Source organism: Balaenoptera musculus, chromosome 1 (assembly GCF_009873245.2).
Source record: "Balaenoptera musculus isolate JJ_BM4_2016_0621 chromosome 1, mBalMus1.pri.v3, whole genome shotgun sequence".
Classification (NCBI taxonomy): domain Eukaryota; kingdom Metazoa; phylum Chordata; class Mammalia; order Artiodactyla; family Balaenopteridae; genus Balaenoptera; species Balaenoptera musculus.
This window is the reverse complement of record NC_045785.1, coordinates 25,451,211-25,465,566: the sequence shown is the minus strand read 5'-3', so window position 1 is coordinate 25,465,566 and position 14,356 is coordinate 25,451,211. Positions and strand designations below refer to the sequence as shown.

The 14,356-nt window shown below is 44.9% G+C and overlaps 1 protein-coding gene across 2 annotated transcripts in view; it reads right to left on the bottom strand.

The window, feature by feature from the left end:
- Positions 1-1,694: 1,694 nt before the first annotated feature.
- Positions 1,695-14,356, bottom strand: part of KPNA6 (karyopherin subunit alpha 6) — a 53,922-nt gene continuing 41,260 nt past the window's right edge. For both annotated transcript variants that reach the window (XM_036842354.1, XM_036842345.1), the window contains 7 exons: positions 13,480-13,579; positions 12,483-12,646; positions 12,224-12,302; positions 10,514-10,639; positions 10,068-10,195; positions 8,857-9,035; positions 1,695-6,921 (listed from right to left, as the gene is read on the bottom strand). In XM_036842354.1, the coding sequence (XP_036698249.1) occupies positions 6,734-6,921; positions 8,857-9,035; positions 10,068-10,195; positions 10,514-10,639; positions 12,224-12,302; positions 12,483-12,646; positions 13,480-13,579 (964 nt within the window). In that variant the 3' untranslated portion in view covers positions 1,695-6,733. The remainder of the gene's footprint in view (positions 6,922-8,856; positions 9,036-10,067; positions 10,196-10,513; positions 10,640-12,223; positions 12,303-12,482; positions 12,647-13,479; positions 13,580-14,356) is intronic.

The window sequence follows — 14,356 nt, the reverse complement described above, 5'->3', positions numbered from 1 at the left end:
AGCATTAGCGATGAGGTGTTGAAATTATTTACTTACAACTCACTGAACGTTCAAGAACTGTTGGCTAGGGCTTCCCTGGTGGCGCAGTGGTTGAGAATCCGCCTGCCAATGCAGGGGACACGGGTTCGAGCCCTGGTCTGGGAAGATCCCACATGCCACGGAGCGACTAGACCCGTGAGCCACAACTACTGAGCCTGCGCGTCTGGAGCCTGTGCTCCGCAACAAGAGAGGCCGCGACAGTGAGAGGCCCGTGCACCGCGATGAAGAGTGGCCCCCACTTGCCACAACTAGAGAAAGCCCTCGCACAGAAATTAAGACCCAACACAGCGATAAATAAATAAATTAAAAAAAAAAAAAAAACAACTCTCTCTAAAAAAAAAAAAAAAAAAAAAAAAAAAGAACTGTTGGCTAAATACTCTAGTCCTAAAGCCTAGCAACAGTCTGGGGGCTGAGAAGGCAGAGAATGTTTTAAATTGTTGTGCAAATTGGGCATCGTTTTAGGGCTCGTAAGATGTTAAATATTTCCCCTAGTTGAAGAGACTTCAGCGCAGTGCTCTTTCCCGCCACTTAGGCCGTGTCTACCAGGTGACACTGAGAGGCAATATTGGTGTAACAGTATAAAGGTGGAACTCAAGCTCAGAAAGCATTGGAGTTCAAGTCTCTCAAAACCAAGGCCCTCATTATTTCCAGAAAAGCATGTGGGAAATCTCTTGAGGAGGTAACATATGAATCAGGCCTTGATGGATTTCCATAGGAAGAGGGTGTTCTAGGCAGAGATAAAGAACATAATATAACAAGGTACACATGGGGTGAGAGGTGGAGTGGTGCACCAGGAAGGGTCAACGGTGGTCTCCAGGGGCCAGCTGGGTAATGAGAAGAACAGACAGGCAAGGAATAAGAAAATTTGATAGAAACATGGGTTAAAAAAGTTACTTACTTCTTTGCTGTAAGAGAAAATGGCAACAATATTAGTGCCTGCCAGAGTCAGTTAGGGAGCCCTCTGGGAGTGGTGGTTGGGAATGGTGGTGATGGTGACCGGTAATAGAGCTCTTGCAGATTGTTTTCATGCAGAAACTCAGGCCCAGGAGTGCCAGATATTTTTAAAATATAGACACATCTTTTAATGTTGGCAACGAATTAAAACTTAAAACGTACTCTGTCAGCCAACCAAAACTCTCCTTTTGGGTTGTATCAACTTTTTGGCTGCTAGTCTGTAATCGCCGCTTTAGGAATTGATCTAAACCAAAGTGAGGAGTTTGTGAACTACTTTGGGCTCAAAGGGCTGTGGAGTGGTGATGAAATGTGAAAATCTTACAGAAACTCTAGAAAATGCAAATTAAACCATAGTGAGAGACAGAGCTTCCATCAGTGGTTGCTGGGGGTTAGGCAGAAAGGAGGGATTCCCAAGGGGCATGTGGAAACTTCTAGAGGTGATGGACATGTTCATTTTCTTGACTGTGGTAATGGTTTCATGGATGCAAATATGTCAACACTTAACAAGTTGTTCATTTTAAATATGTGCCATTTACTGTACGTCAATTATATTTCAATAAAGCTGATTTCAAAAATTCTTCATAGCAGAAGCAGGCTGTAACAATTCTTAATTCCACTGTTAGGTCAAAAGTTTAAACACCCTCACTTCATTGACTTCCAAAAAATCCAGTCTAGGATCACTCCAAAGAACACGATTTAGAACTTTGCAACAGGTTTTTATTTTTGCTTTATATCTATTACAGTGTTTGAAACCTAAAGAAATACATTTTCTCTTCAAATTTGGATGTGTATATAAATATCATTTGTCTGGACTCAGCACACTCAATGCCATGGTTTCTTGGCCTGTATCTGCTCTGAAATCATCAAGCTTTGTCTGTCTACCCAGGGGCCCTGAGAACATGGAAAACAATAGCCAGAGTTTATAGTTCTTAAAAGCAAATAAATTTGGAAAGAAAAACTAGTGAGGGAAAAGGTCTGATTCACCTTCCTAAGGTCTATAGCTGGGAACCCAAGCTGTTTTTGAGGGACATCTGGTCTGTCTTGGGTAACTGGGACCTCATACCCCTTTGCTTCTTTAGTGGTTCAATCAAAGACAATTCCCACAAATCTGGCTAAAAGAGCCAATACCCAACTCCAGGGCCTGAGGATTGTCGCCATGGCAGAGTTTTCTCTTCCCAAACCCAGAGGCCGAACATCTGACCTACATAGGGGAGCAGGGCTAGAGTTTAGCGGAGGGGTTCAGGTATGTGCTAATGTGGACATCAGCAGTCAGGCTGGCCCAGAAGTAGTGAGGTGCGCCCAAATGCACTGCAGACCTTTATGACACACTACACAAACCTTTCTCCTGGGGTGTTCTGGGCCCCAAATTTAATGGTGCCTCTTCTAACTCACAGCCAGGTTTGATTCTGCATGTAGCCCAGGCCTGATGCAAAATGCCCTCGCAGAGGAAAACTAACAGCTTTAATTAACAGACTTACTTGGTTTGTACTGACCTCAAAATTCTTCCCTTACCATGGTCTTCATCTGGGGGTGGGGCTAGGGAACAGCCAATGGGATGACTGAATCCTTTATGAAGGCCTTGGCCAAAGAGCAGCTATTGCCTACCACATGGATCCCCGCAGGGCCAAATTCTCAGCTTGTTGGCTTAACAAAAAATACAAAAGTTAAGACAGAAAAAACACTGGACAAGATTGGTCTAAAATGTGCAATCCTAAAACAGCTATGGAAAAAACCTACTCTGAGCAATTTCTCAGTCTCACATGCACTTATTTCTAGGATAGTCCTACCTGGAAGATGTTGCTACTGGTTGTGAGGCTTTCCTATGGTTCAGTGCACCGAGCCTTGCACCCTTCCTCAGCCTGCCAGGGAGGCAGACAGGCACACACAATCCTGAGGTCCCCAGCCAGCCTCTTCTCCCTATGGGTCCCTGTAGTGCCTGCAAGGACCTGGAGAATCTGGCTCCTTGCCTTCAACTGAGAATCCAGAAGCCAAGCCCACAAGATGAATCTACTGAGGAATATTCAAGATGATGGCTATCAAGCTGAGTGAGTCTTGGAGAGAAGAGACATGGCCTGAACAAATAAGCTGAGGCCTTCAAAGAAGGGCATGTGGGAGAAGGAGGGAAGTATTGCTAGGCGTTCATCTCCTTCCCTTCTATTTTGCTGGAAACGGGTAATTGTACAGTGTAGGGGGAGGGTAGGCAGACATGAGAAAATGGAAATCTAGTTCATTCTGCTAGAGTTTTCATATTAAACTGGTTTGGCTTAAGAGAAAATGAAGGTCAGTGCCTGAAAGCCTTCTTTCGCTCTTCCTTAAGTGTGGTAGCAGCTATAATCTGTGCAGTTCAGCTCTAAATAGGGCTCTTGGAAAGAGGCTTCCCGGGAAAAGAAAACAGGAGTAGATCTAAAGGTTCTAGGTAAGGAGGAACACAAAGGGTCCCTGAAAGCTGAAGTCATCAACACCTGTTACTTGGAAGGGTCTTTTGTACCCACTGCCTCAAGTAACTAGGCTAGCCAGGTAAGGGTGGAACCTATGTGGTTCTAACAAGGTTGCAGCCAATACCATGGCCAGTCAGTCACTGGGGATAGCTCAGACCTGAAGGCAGGCTTCTAAGACCAGAGAGCCTGTTAATACTAGAGAAGAAGACATGGGTGTGGGATGCCCAGAAGGGCTGGCAATAAAGAATAGCTGACATGGTTCAAAACAGTATTTGAACACTTTAGCTAAGAAAAAGGCTCCTTGTCCCCTTAATCCACACCTAAGTATCTCCAACCCACCAGAGATCTTAAAATGGACATAGCTATGTGCCAAAGTATTAAGATTGCAAACACAAGTCTTCTCAGGCTACTCCCTACAGCAGGTTGGGGAGCCCCTCCATCCCTGTAACATCCATTCAGAAATCTGTCAGAAAGCTCTGACTTCACCTAGGCCAGGGTCTGGAGTCCAGATAGGGACTGCCCACGAAGAGTGGCTGTCAAGCCTGGGCTAAAAAGAAATAGTATTTTGCTTCCCAAGATGGCCAGAGGAGAGAAGGAGACACAAAAGATGATGTTACTGCCTCTGTGGGCTGGAAGAACTTCACCTGTTGACTGAAGAGGGGGTCAGAGGAATACAATGGGAAAGCACGGTCTGAGGAAGACACTAACAAAGGAAAGCTCCTAGAGGCCATGTTTATCTGAAGAGAAATTTGTCCTCATGTGCCCTGGGAGACTTCAGCCTTTGGAGTCCTTGTAGAAAACAGGCTTCGAGCAGTAGCCGACGATCAATAGAGTCTTCTCTTTGGTGCATGGCCCAGGATCTGAAGCAAAAGTAGATTTGGGAGGAACAGCTGGGGAAGGCAGGATGTGTATGTCTCACAATAAGAATTTGGCCCCAGTGTCAGGGACTTAATTATTGCTAGAGATGTACAAAGTAGATCTTACTAAAATAAAATGCTCTGCCCTTTGGACAAGGACAAGGGGTGGGGGGTGGCTTTCTTTTCATCTGTAGGAAAATGGTTTTGTAATGGAGTCGGCAGGCCAAGTGAAGAGGGTCCTGCGCCTTGCCTACCTGGGGGAGTGGGGTTGGTAGTTACCATACCTAACCTGCAGAGCAGCATCTGACTCACTTAGGCAGTACAGCACTGGTGTCACTTTTCAGTGATAGCCACCAGCCCCAACCACCTTTCTCAGAAAATGCCTCTGGAGTTGGATCTCAACACTGGAAACAGAGGGCAAATTCAAGACCAGTGGCCAAAAACAACTGAACGTTTTATCTGTAAGCAGAGTGGCATGGATTTCACCTGAGCCAGAGGGGGATGTGTAGGAATGGGAGCAAGAATGGCATTGTTTCTGGGGAAGGGAAAATACAGTTTGGAGTAGGGCACCTCTGCCCAACCTCTGTGAGGAAGCAGGGACAGGGCAGATTGTGCCTTCAGCTCCACCACTGGCCTACACTTAGCCAACAACTTCCTCCACCCCACCCCCAACACCTGGGCTTTACTACCACATGTAATCCATTGAAGCACACAGGCAAGCCATTGAGGCACTGCAGTAGCTCTACTCAAAGGGGAAAGAAAAGCCATTAGGATTATATTTGTCACAGGAAGGGTAAAATCCAAACCATGTACAAGGATCCCGATCAGGGAAGACATCAATCACTCAAAAAAAGTCCTGAGGCTGCTAAATTTCTCGGATAGGAGACACGGCAGCCATCTGTGATAACTTATGTGGACAAGGGCGTTTGAGACTGAATCTGAGGAGGCAGACTGCTTTCTGGGTTTCCTGATGTAAGCAGGATGCTCAGTGGTAAGGACTAGAGTGGTAGACTTCACCGGGCCCTGGGGCCATCCTTGCTCCATTCAGGTACTAGGACAATCAGACCAGGCTGCCCTGCTATATAAAGGTTCCAGAGCTAAGGGTTGGCCCCTGGTGGTGGCCCGGAACCCAAGCAGAGAGGAGAAGGATCAAGGTCAGGCTTCCTGAGCAAAAGAGCTTCCACATCTCTTTTTGGTCTTCCTCACAGTATCCTACTCACAGAAATTACAGAGACAGTTCTTCCTCTTGAGACCAATTAAGGTTGACCTACGTAATATATAGAATATAAAAAAATACAGAACTTTTTGACATTCTCTCCTTTGGAAGTAAAATATACATGATCCAACTACGGAAGAGGAAGAATAAGAAGAAAGGCCAAAGGCAGGGATCCACTGGCTATCCCAATACATGACACTCTCACTCCAAGCTCCTCTGCAACTTATGGGTCACCAGAGCAAGGACTTTCTCCTCAGGAGAAAGGAAGGACCACAGCCCTCTGTCACGTGCTTAGGAGAAAATACAGCTACCCCAGAGGTTCAACTCAACTCTGAGGGGAATTTTCAAGTAAACAAATGAAGTTGGGTCGCACCATTGGAAGGTGGGTAGGAAACATGGGATCAGTAGCGACACATGGGAAGCCCCGTCTGAAGGCCTGTGTTCCTCTCCCCTCACTCCCACTGGTGTACATGCCCCAAGAGAGTGAAGGGGATCTCCCAAACTTAAGAGGTCTGGGCAAGGGGTTAAAGGGAGGGAGGGGCCTTTGTCTCATGGTGACCTCCCCCTCAGCCTCTAGTCCCAGACAATGGTGGCAGCTGGGATTCCTAAAACCAGGAACTCATGGCTCTGGGAAAGCGCAATCGTAATACAAGAAAAATGTGCAAAAGAAAAAAAAATTAAATAACGCAATCCAAGCATACAAGATTAATATTCTGTCAGAGCAAGAACACTTTGTTTTGGATTTCTCCCCTCCCCTCCCACCCCCGACCTGTGGAATATTCCATCTGCTCAAGTACCCAAGATAAGAGTTACAGAGATCAGGGCAGAGGACTGGGAAGGATGAAGGAAGATAAAAGGGAAGGAAGTCACCACTAAAGAAAAAAAATAAAAAATAAAAAAGGTGCAAAATTGATTACCTCAGTCCTCCTTTGTCTACCCCTGGGCTCCTGGGTTAAAGACATATGTGCAGCCAAAATCTAGTGTAAGGAAGAAAAACCCAACACGTCCCCTTCTTGTCACAAAACCCAAATGTGAGCCTCAGATGGTTCTGTCTGTCCAGAGGGTGCTCCCTCCAGGGAAGGGGGCGGAACAGGTCAAGAGCACAGTTTCCAGGGCAGCAGAGGTGTGTGGTGGCTGATGGTGGGGGGGCTGGCTTCCCGCCCACCAGAGGGCTGCTTTTCCGCTGGTTGGTGGTGCTTCCCATCCCCTCCCCTCCCCGGAGGCAGACATTATAGCTGGAAGCCCTCCATGGGGGCCTCAGGCTGCTGGAAGATAAACTGCTGTTGCGTTTCATCCACTTGGGGAGCCAGGCTGCTATCATCATCTTCTACGCCAAAGTAGTGCTCAATGAGGTCAAAGGCCTTCTGGTAGATCTCCTGGTTCTCATGGCTCTGGAGAAACTCAATTTTATCCAAGCCTATGGTGGCAAGAAGAAAGGAGGGAGAAGAGTAAACTTTGAGTGCTTTTCTATGGGTCCATGAAACAATCTATTTTTTCCTTCCCTGAGTTATGTTAGCATTTATAAACACAAGTAATATGATCAGATCTCTCTTTGATCTGAAAGAGGAGAGCCGAGATCTTTACCTAAAATGACATAACCCCAAAGGAAAAAGACCAAAATGTCAGTTATAAACCGGACAGTCTAGTCCCGATTCTGCTTTTAACCTCGGCAAACCGTTAACTGTTCCGAATCTCTTGGAGATGAGTGGTGAGTCAATCCAGCACTAACAGACCTTGCTAAGGAAACCATAAACAAAACGAAAAGACAATCTGCAAAATGGGAGAAAATGTTTGCAACCGATGAGACCGATGAGGGCTTAATTTCCAAAATATACAAACAGCTTGTATAGGTCAATAACAAAAAAACAAACAACCCAATAAAAAAATGGGCAGAAGGGACTTCTCTGGTGGTCCAGTGGGTGAGACTCCGTGCTCCCAATGCAGGGGGCCAGGGTTCGACTCCTGGTCAGGGAACTAGTTCCTGCATATATGCCACAACTAAGAGTCTGCATGCCGCAACTAAGACCCGGCGCAGCCAAAAATAAATAATAATAAATAAATAAATATTTTTAAAAAATGTGTGTGTTGTAGGTGTACAGAATCTTAAAAAAAGGGCAGAAAACTAAATAGACATTTCTCTAAAGAAGACATATAGATGGCCAATAGGCATGTGAAAAGATGCTCAACATCACTAATTATTAGAGAAATGCAAATCAAAACTACAATGAGGTATCACCTTATACCAGTCAGAATGGCCATCATCAAAAAGTCTACAAGGGAATTCCCTGGTGGTCCAGTGGTTAGGACTCAGCGTTCTCACTACCGGGGCCCTGGGTTCGATCCCTGGTCAGGGAACTAAGATCCTGCAAGCCATGCGGTGCAGCCAAAAAAATAAAAAAGTCTACAAATAATAAATGCTGGAGAGGGTGTGGAGAAAAGGGAACCCTCCTATACTGTTGGTGGGAATGTAAACTGGTGCAGCCACTATGGAGATTTCTTAAAAAACTAAAAATAGAGATACCATATGATCCAGCGAGCCTACTCCTGGGCATATATCTGGAGAAGACTGTAATTCGAAAAGATACATACACCCCAGTGTTCATAGCAGCACTATTTACAATAGCCAAGACACGGAAGCAACTGGAGTATCCATCAACAGATGAATGGATAAAGATGTGGTGCATATATATAATGGAATATTACTCAGCCATAAGTAAGAATAAAATAATGCCATTTGCAGCAACATGGATGGACCTAGACATTATCATACTAAGCGAAGTAAGTCAGACAGAGAAAGACAAGTATCATATGATATCACTTACGTGGAATCTAAAAAATGATACAAATGAACTTATTTACAAAACAAAAAAAAGACTCACAGACATAGAAAACAAACTTATGGTTACCAAAGGCAAAAGGGTGGGGAGGGATAAATTAGGAGTTTAGGATTAGCAGATACAAACTACTATTAACAAAACAGATAAACAACAAGGACCTCCTGTATGGCACAGGGAACTATATTTAATATCTTGTAATAAACTGTAATGGGAAAACAAAACAAAAGAAAGGAAAGAACTTGCTGCTAGAAACTCAGCTGAAAACATGCCTTCCAGCTCCTGATTCTATTATCAATTCTGGAGCTTTATTTTTGCATCTGTACCATAACCTACTTACTAGGTAGAGCCTATCAGAAACAGAACTCATCTACTGCTCCTCAGAGGAAATGGAACTGGTGGGATAAAACCTTGCATTCAATGATGACCCCCTCAAAACACACACCCTCACATATGTATACTATTTCAGAGTTTCTCTCTACTTACAGCAGACATGAGGTTGGGGAGAGGGCACCTACCATAGGCTTCCTCGATGAGGCCACAGTAGGGATTGACCCCTGAGCCACTGCGCTTGCCCTCTTGCTCTCCGAGCCGAAGGATGTTCTCCAGTCCATTGAGGGCGACTTGCACAATCTTTGAATCCATCACAGTCAGCAAGTCGCACAGGGGTTTGATGCAGCCCAGGGAGACCAGGTACCTGAGGGGCAGAGACCAGGTAAGTTCTAAATTAAGACAAGGCAAGGGAGGTGCCAGGCAGGTGCTACGGGGTCTCTGGGTCTCCCTCACACACATCAATGCTCTCAGCAATTCACTCTGACTGAGCTTTCATAACCACCCATCCTTTATCTCAATCTCATCACCCTCCCAATGCTACTGGTTTAGTTCATTTCCATGTAGAAGGCTGCCATGGATTCCTCCTCCTTGTCTCTAATGTCTCCTTGCTGCAGTATTACCTACTCTGAGCACATCATTTCCCTGCCTAAAATTTCTGTAGTCCCAGCTCTACAGTCATAACAATACAATCTGGCTCCTAACCTTTTCTAGCTTCCCCTCTCATTATTCCCTTCCGAGAATATCACATTCCAGTCAAACAGTAAAGGTCTCCAGGTTTCTGATTTTTGTACCTTTACTTACTTATGCTTTTTCCTGTCCAAAATGCCATTTACAACTCTGTATCCTCAAAAGCTTCACTCAGTGGCTATCCTTTTCTCCTAAGGTTTTATTTATACTGAATATATTCCCCTTCCTAAGCTACAAGCTGAAGGCAAGGCACTTCTCCAGTTCCCACCACTCCTACTCAAGTTGATAATGGAACCCAGAATCAAAGAGCATCCTCACACAAAATAGCTTTCCTATTTGCTTCTCCCAAGTATCACTGCCAAAAATGATTTCCCAAAGAAGCTGCTCTGAAAGAGCCATAGCATGGTTCTCTTTCATTTGTATGGATAATTGAGAATTACATAGATTTAAATTCTCTTGAGGGTAGAAAGAGGCAGAGGAGAGAGATGTCTGTGTCATAAGTTTCCATTCTCCAGGAGGGAAAAGAGGTACATGGTTTATAGGAATCTACTTCAGATTCCCATGCTACACTCTAGCAGCTTACCAGTTAAACACTACTGGACAGGGGCAGACCTATCCCAGAAAAGGCAGTTTAGAGGTCACATGTAAACTGTGAGCCAAGAGGTAGAGTACACATAGCACTCAAGACAATGGGAAAGGACTGTGATACCTGATTTGTTCAGGGGTTCCTCCTGATGTGGCATTGGTGATGGCCCAGGCTGCCTCTTTCCTTGTACGGAACTCTGCTTTCTGAAGGATTTCAATCAACACAGGGAAGATATTTGCATCTATGACAGCCTGAGAAGAATTGGGGGGTGGAGGGTGGGGTGCGGGGGAGGAAAGAAAGTCACTTCAAGAAGAATAAGCAAATCCAGACCCCAAATCAGCTAAAAGATTAAGACATCTTCCCCTTCCTGAAAGTTCTTTTCACATAGGTAAGACGCTACAGAGGAACCTGGCTTCTGTTACACAGAATCTTTGACTGATAGCATCCATTGACCCCAATTTCAAAAGGGAAATAAATTTTTTCTTCTAGAGGGCAATATCCCACAATGTCTCATGTTCCCAGGCCTTTCTACCTGCTGCCCACCCCAACTTCCCTCCTGCTTGTTCTACCTGTATCTGAGCCCTGTTGCCAGCAGTGATATTTGAAATGGTCCAACAAGCTTCCTTTCGGATTGACTCCTTGGAGCTGCTCAGCAAGTGGAGGAGGCAAGGGAGGGCTGAACAGTTAAGAATGACCTAGAACACCAAAAGCACAGGCAACAAAAGAAAAATTAGATAAACTGGACTTAATCAAAATTTAAAACTTTTGGGTACCAAAAGACACCATCAACATAGTGAATTACACAAATCACAGAATGGGAGAAAGTATATACATATCGTATATCTGATAAGGATTAATATCCAGAATATACAAAAAAAAATTTTTTTAAATGCAGGTGGCCAATAGGCACATGAAAAGATGCCAAACATCACTAATCATTAGGGAAATGCAAATCAAAACCTCAGTGAGATACAACTTCACGCTTATTAGAATAGTTATCCTTAAAAAATCCAGGCAATGCAAGTGTTGGTAAAGATGCGGAGAAATGGGAACCCGGTACACTTCTGGTGAGAATGTAAAATGGCACAGCCATTGCACTGTTTTGTGTGCAAAACAGTATGGTGGTTCCTCAAAATCGTAAACATAAAATTACCATATGATCCAATAATTCCACCTCTGGATATATACCCAGAAGAACTGAAAGCAGGGACTCAAACAGATACTTGTATGCCAATACTCAATGCAGCATTATTCATACTAGCCAAAAGGTGGAAGCAACCCAAGTGTCTACCAATAGATGAATAAATAAACCAAATGTGGCACATGCACACTTGGAATATTATCCAGCCACAGAAAGGAATGAAGGTGTGACGTGCTAAAATATGGATGAACCTTGAAAACATTATGCTAAGTGAAATAAGCTGAAACAAAAGGACAAATATATATGGTTCGGCTTATACGAGGTACCTAGAGTAGTCAAACTCCTAAGAGACAGAAAATAGTATGGTGGTTACCAAAGGATGAGGGGAGGGGGAAATGGGAAGTTATTATTTAAAGGGTACAGAGTTTCAGTTTGGAATGATGCAAAAGTGGTGGAGATGGATGGCGGTGATGGTTGAATAACAATATGAATGTACTTAATGCCAGTGAACTATACTTAAAAATTGTAAAAACAGAAAAAGTTATGAATATCTGTACACAGGCACACGCGTGCACACACACACACACAAAGAATGACCGAATGACCTAGAAAATGAGTGTGGGCTTGAGTGAGACTGCTCACCTGTAAGAAATTTGTGAAGAATCCCACAGAATTATGCAAACTACTCAAGACGCAAAGAATACTCAGATCTCTAGCCTTTGAACAGAGAAACACTGTATACTGTGCTCTCAGTGGGAGTGTTACTAACAGGAGACTAACACGAGACATGGGATCCTAAAGGTCTAGGAAGTAGGGGTGAGGTTCCATAGCTTTTAGTATTTCAAAGGTACCGTAACTCAAAATCTGTTAACAATTACTTTACAATGTCCCAGGTAGTGAGTCAGGTTATTCCATTTAGTTTTTCTTCAATAGCACCCAATGGATGATGACTTGCTTCCAATTTATAGAAAAAAATGAAGGCAACCAAGTTGCCCCCAAATAATATAGAAAGTGGCAGAGCTGGAATTTTTCACTCAAGCCTATGCTTTCTCTCCTAGATCATGTTGCCTTCTACCAGGACCAAAGTCTGTGGCAGAGAAGGATTTTGTCCATAGACAGCCCTCCTCCTCCTCCTTACCTGGGTCTGGATGTCATCCCCGGTGACGATGTTACCCACAGCTCTCAGAGCAGGAGAAGCCACTTTGTTATCGTTGTGCCTACAGAGGAGGGCGATCTGATCAGTAGAGGGCCAGCACATGGCATTCAACTCGGCTGACCACCAAGGCCAGCAGCACTCATGGCTCCAGACCTTTGGATAGGGCAGCAGACTGCTGACTGCAGTTCTGAGCTTGGAGAAGCTTAGGGAATCTGTACCCTTTCTAACTGAGATCACTCACATTAGAAGCTCGACCAATCTCCGGCAGACTCCAGAGTCTATGACTGCCTGGATCTTCTCGTTGGGGCCATCAGACAGATAAGAAAGGGCCCAGCAAGCATCTGCCAGCAAGTCTGAGTCGCTGCTGAAGAGTAGGCGAGACAGCACAGGCAAACAGGGGGAGACCTGTTGGAAGCAGAGAGAGAGGGACTCAGGCGGACACGGTTACATCATCTCTACCACTAACCCTGACATCGCTGAGCCCTCCTCTACTAAGTCAGTCTAAAACCTGGAGATTTCTACTACATTAAACCATCAGGCCCACATTTTCACTTTACCATCCAGGCATATGAGATCACCTACTTCATTGACGACTGCCTTTTTCAGTTTCCCAAGGATGAGACTCTGAGGGTTCCCCAAAGACTTGAAAACTCCCATATCAAAATTCCTCCATATTGGGGCTTCCCTGGTGGCGCAGTGGTTGAGAATCTGCCTGCCAATGCAGGGGACACGGGTTCGAGCCCTGGTCTGGGAAGATCCCATATGCCATGGAGCAACTGGGCCCGTGAGCCACAACTACTGAGCCTGCGCGTCTGGAGCCTGTGCTCCGCAACAAGAGAGGCCGCGATAGTGAGAGGCCCGCGCACCGCGATGAAGAGTGGCCCCCGCTTGCCACAACTAGAGAAAGCCCTCGCACAGAAATGAAGACCCAACACAGCCATAAATAAATAAATTTAAAAAAAAAAAAAAATTAAAAAAAAAAAAAAAATTCCTCCATATGAAGGAACCTGCTTTCACTCAGGAATTGGTAAGAAGCTCTCTTGGGACTTCCCTGGTGGCGCAGTGAATAAGACTCCATGCTCCCAATGCAGGGGGGCCAGGTTCAATCCCTGGTCAGGGCACTAGATCCCACATGCATGCCACAACTAAGGAGCCCACCTGCCGCAACTAAGACCCAGTGCAACCAGATAAATAAATAAATAAGTATTAAAAAAAAAAAAAAAGAGAAGCTGTCTTACCTTTGCAAACTCTGGGGGTGGGTTCTTGCCTCGGCACAGGTTTGACAGGGCCCAGACTGCATTCCGTGTCATTGTCAGTCGTGTGGACTTGGTAAGCAGCCTGAAGGGGACAGCAAAGCCAGATCCTGAGCAATGATGCTCTTTGCATAGAGCTGTTGCCTACGACCCCCAGGAGCAAATCCAATCAGACCCCTAAGACTCTAGCAGCCTGTTTCGTCCTACCCATAGATTTAAGTTAAGTGAGCCTGTTTGGCCCAGGAGGCCGACCTACATCTTCACAGAGGATTAGGACCAGCTGTGGCTTATTAAGACCATAGCTAATAAGGACAAACAGAGGGCTGGACCGTGAGTAAGCATGCTAAACGTTTAAGATAGGACATACTGTGCCCCTAACTGTGGCCACAAGTTCTAAACAAGAGTATTGTTGTGTTTGGAAATAAAAGCTGAAGGTTTAGTGTGAGGGCTTTAGCCATGCAGTATGGAATGATTTTCTGTGACAGGCCCAAGGAGGAGTTATAATAGTAGCCTATGAGATTGTGGCCTCTCAAGAAAAGCTCCTCCCTCTGTTTTGGTTTAGATGTAGCTCTACTATAAGGGTACAGAGGAAGGGATGGGAGCATCCAGATGACTCTGCATGGGGTCTTAGATCTGTGGCTTACAACAGAGCTCTCCAATGTACTAGGCATAAACCCATAGCAAATTAATGCATTCCGTAGAGAAGGTTAGATTCTTCCAGATGGGCTAGTCCTTCCTCTCTCCTCTGGCTCAACAATGACAGGTATGACCAACATGAGATTCTACAGTGCTACAAAGTGAGGAAGCACAAGACACAGACCAGTGACACAATCTTCTTACTCTCAAAAGATACTATCTTTTA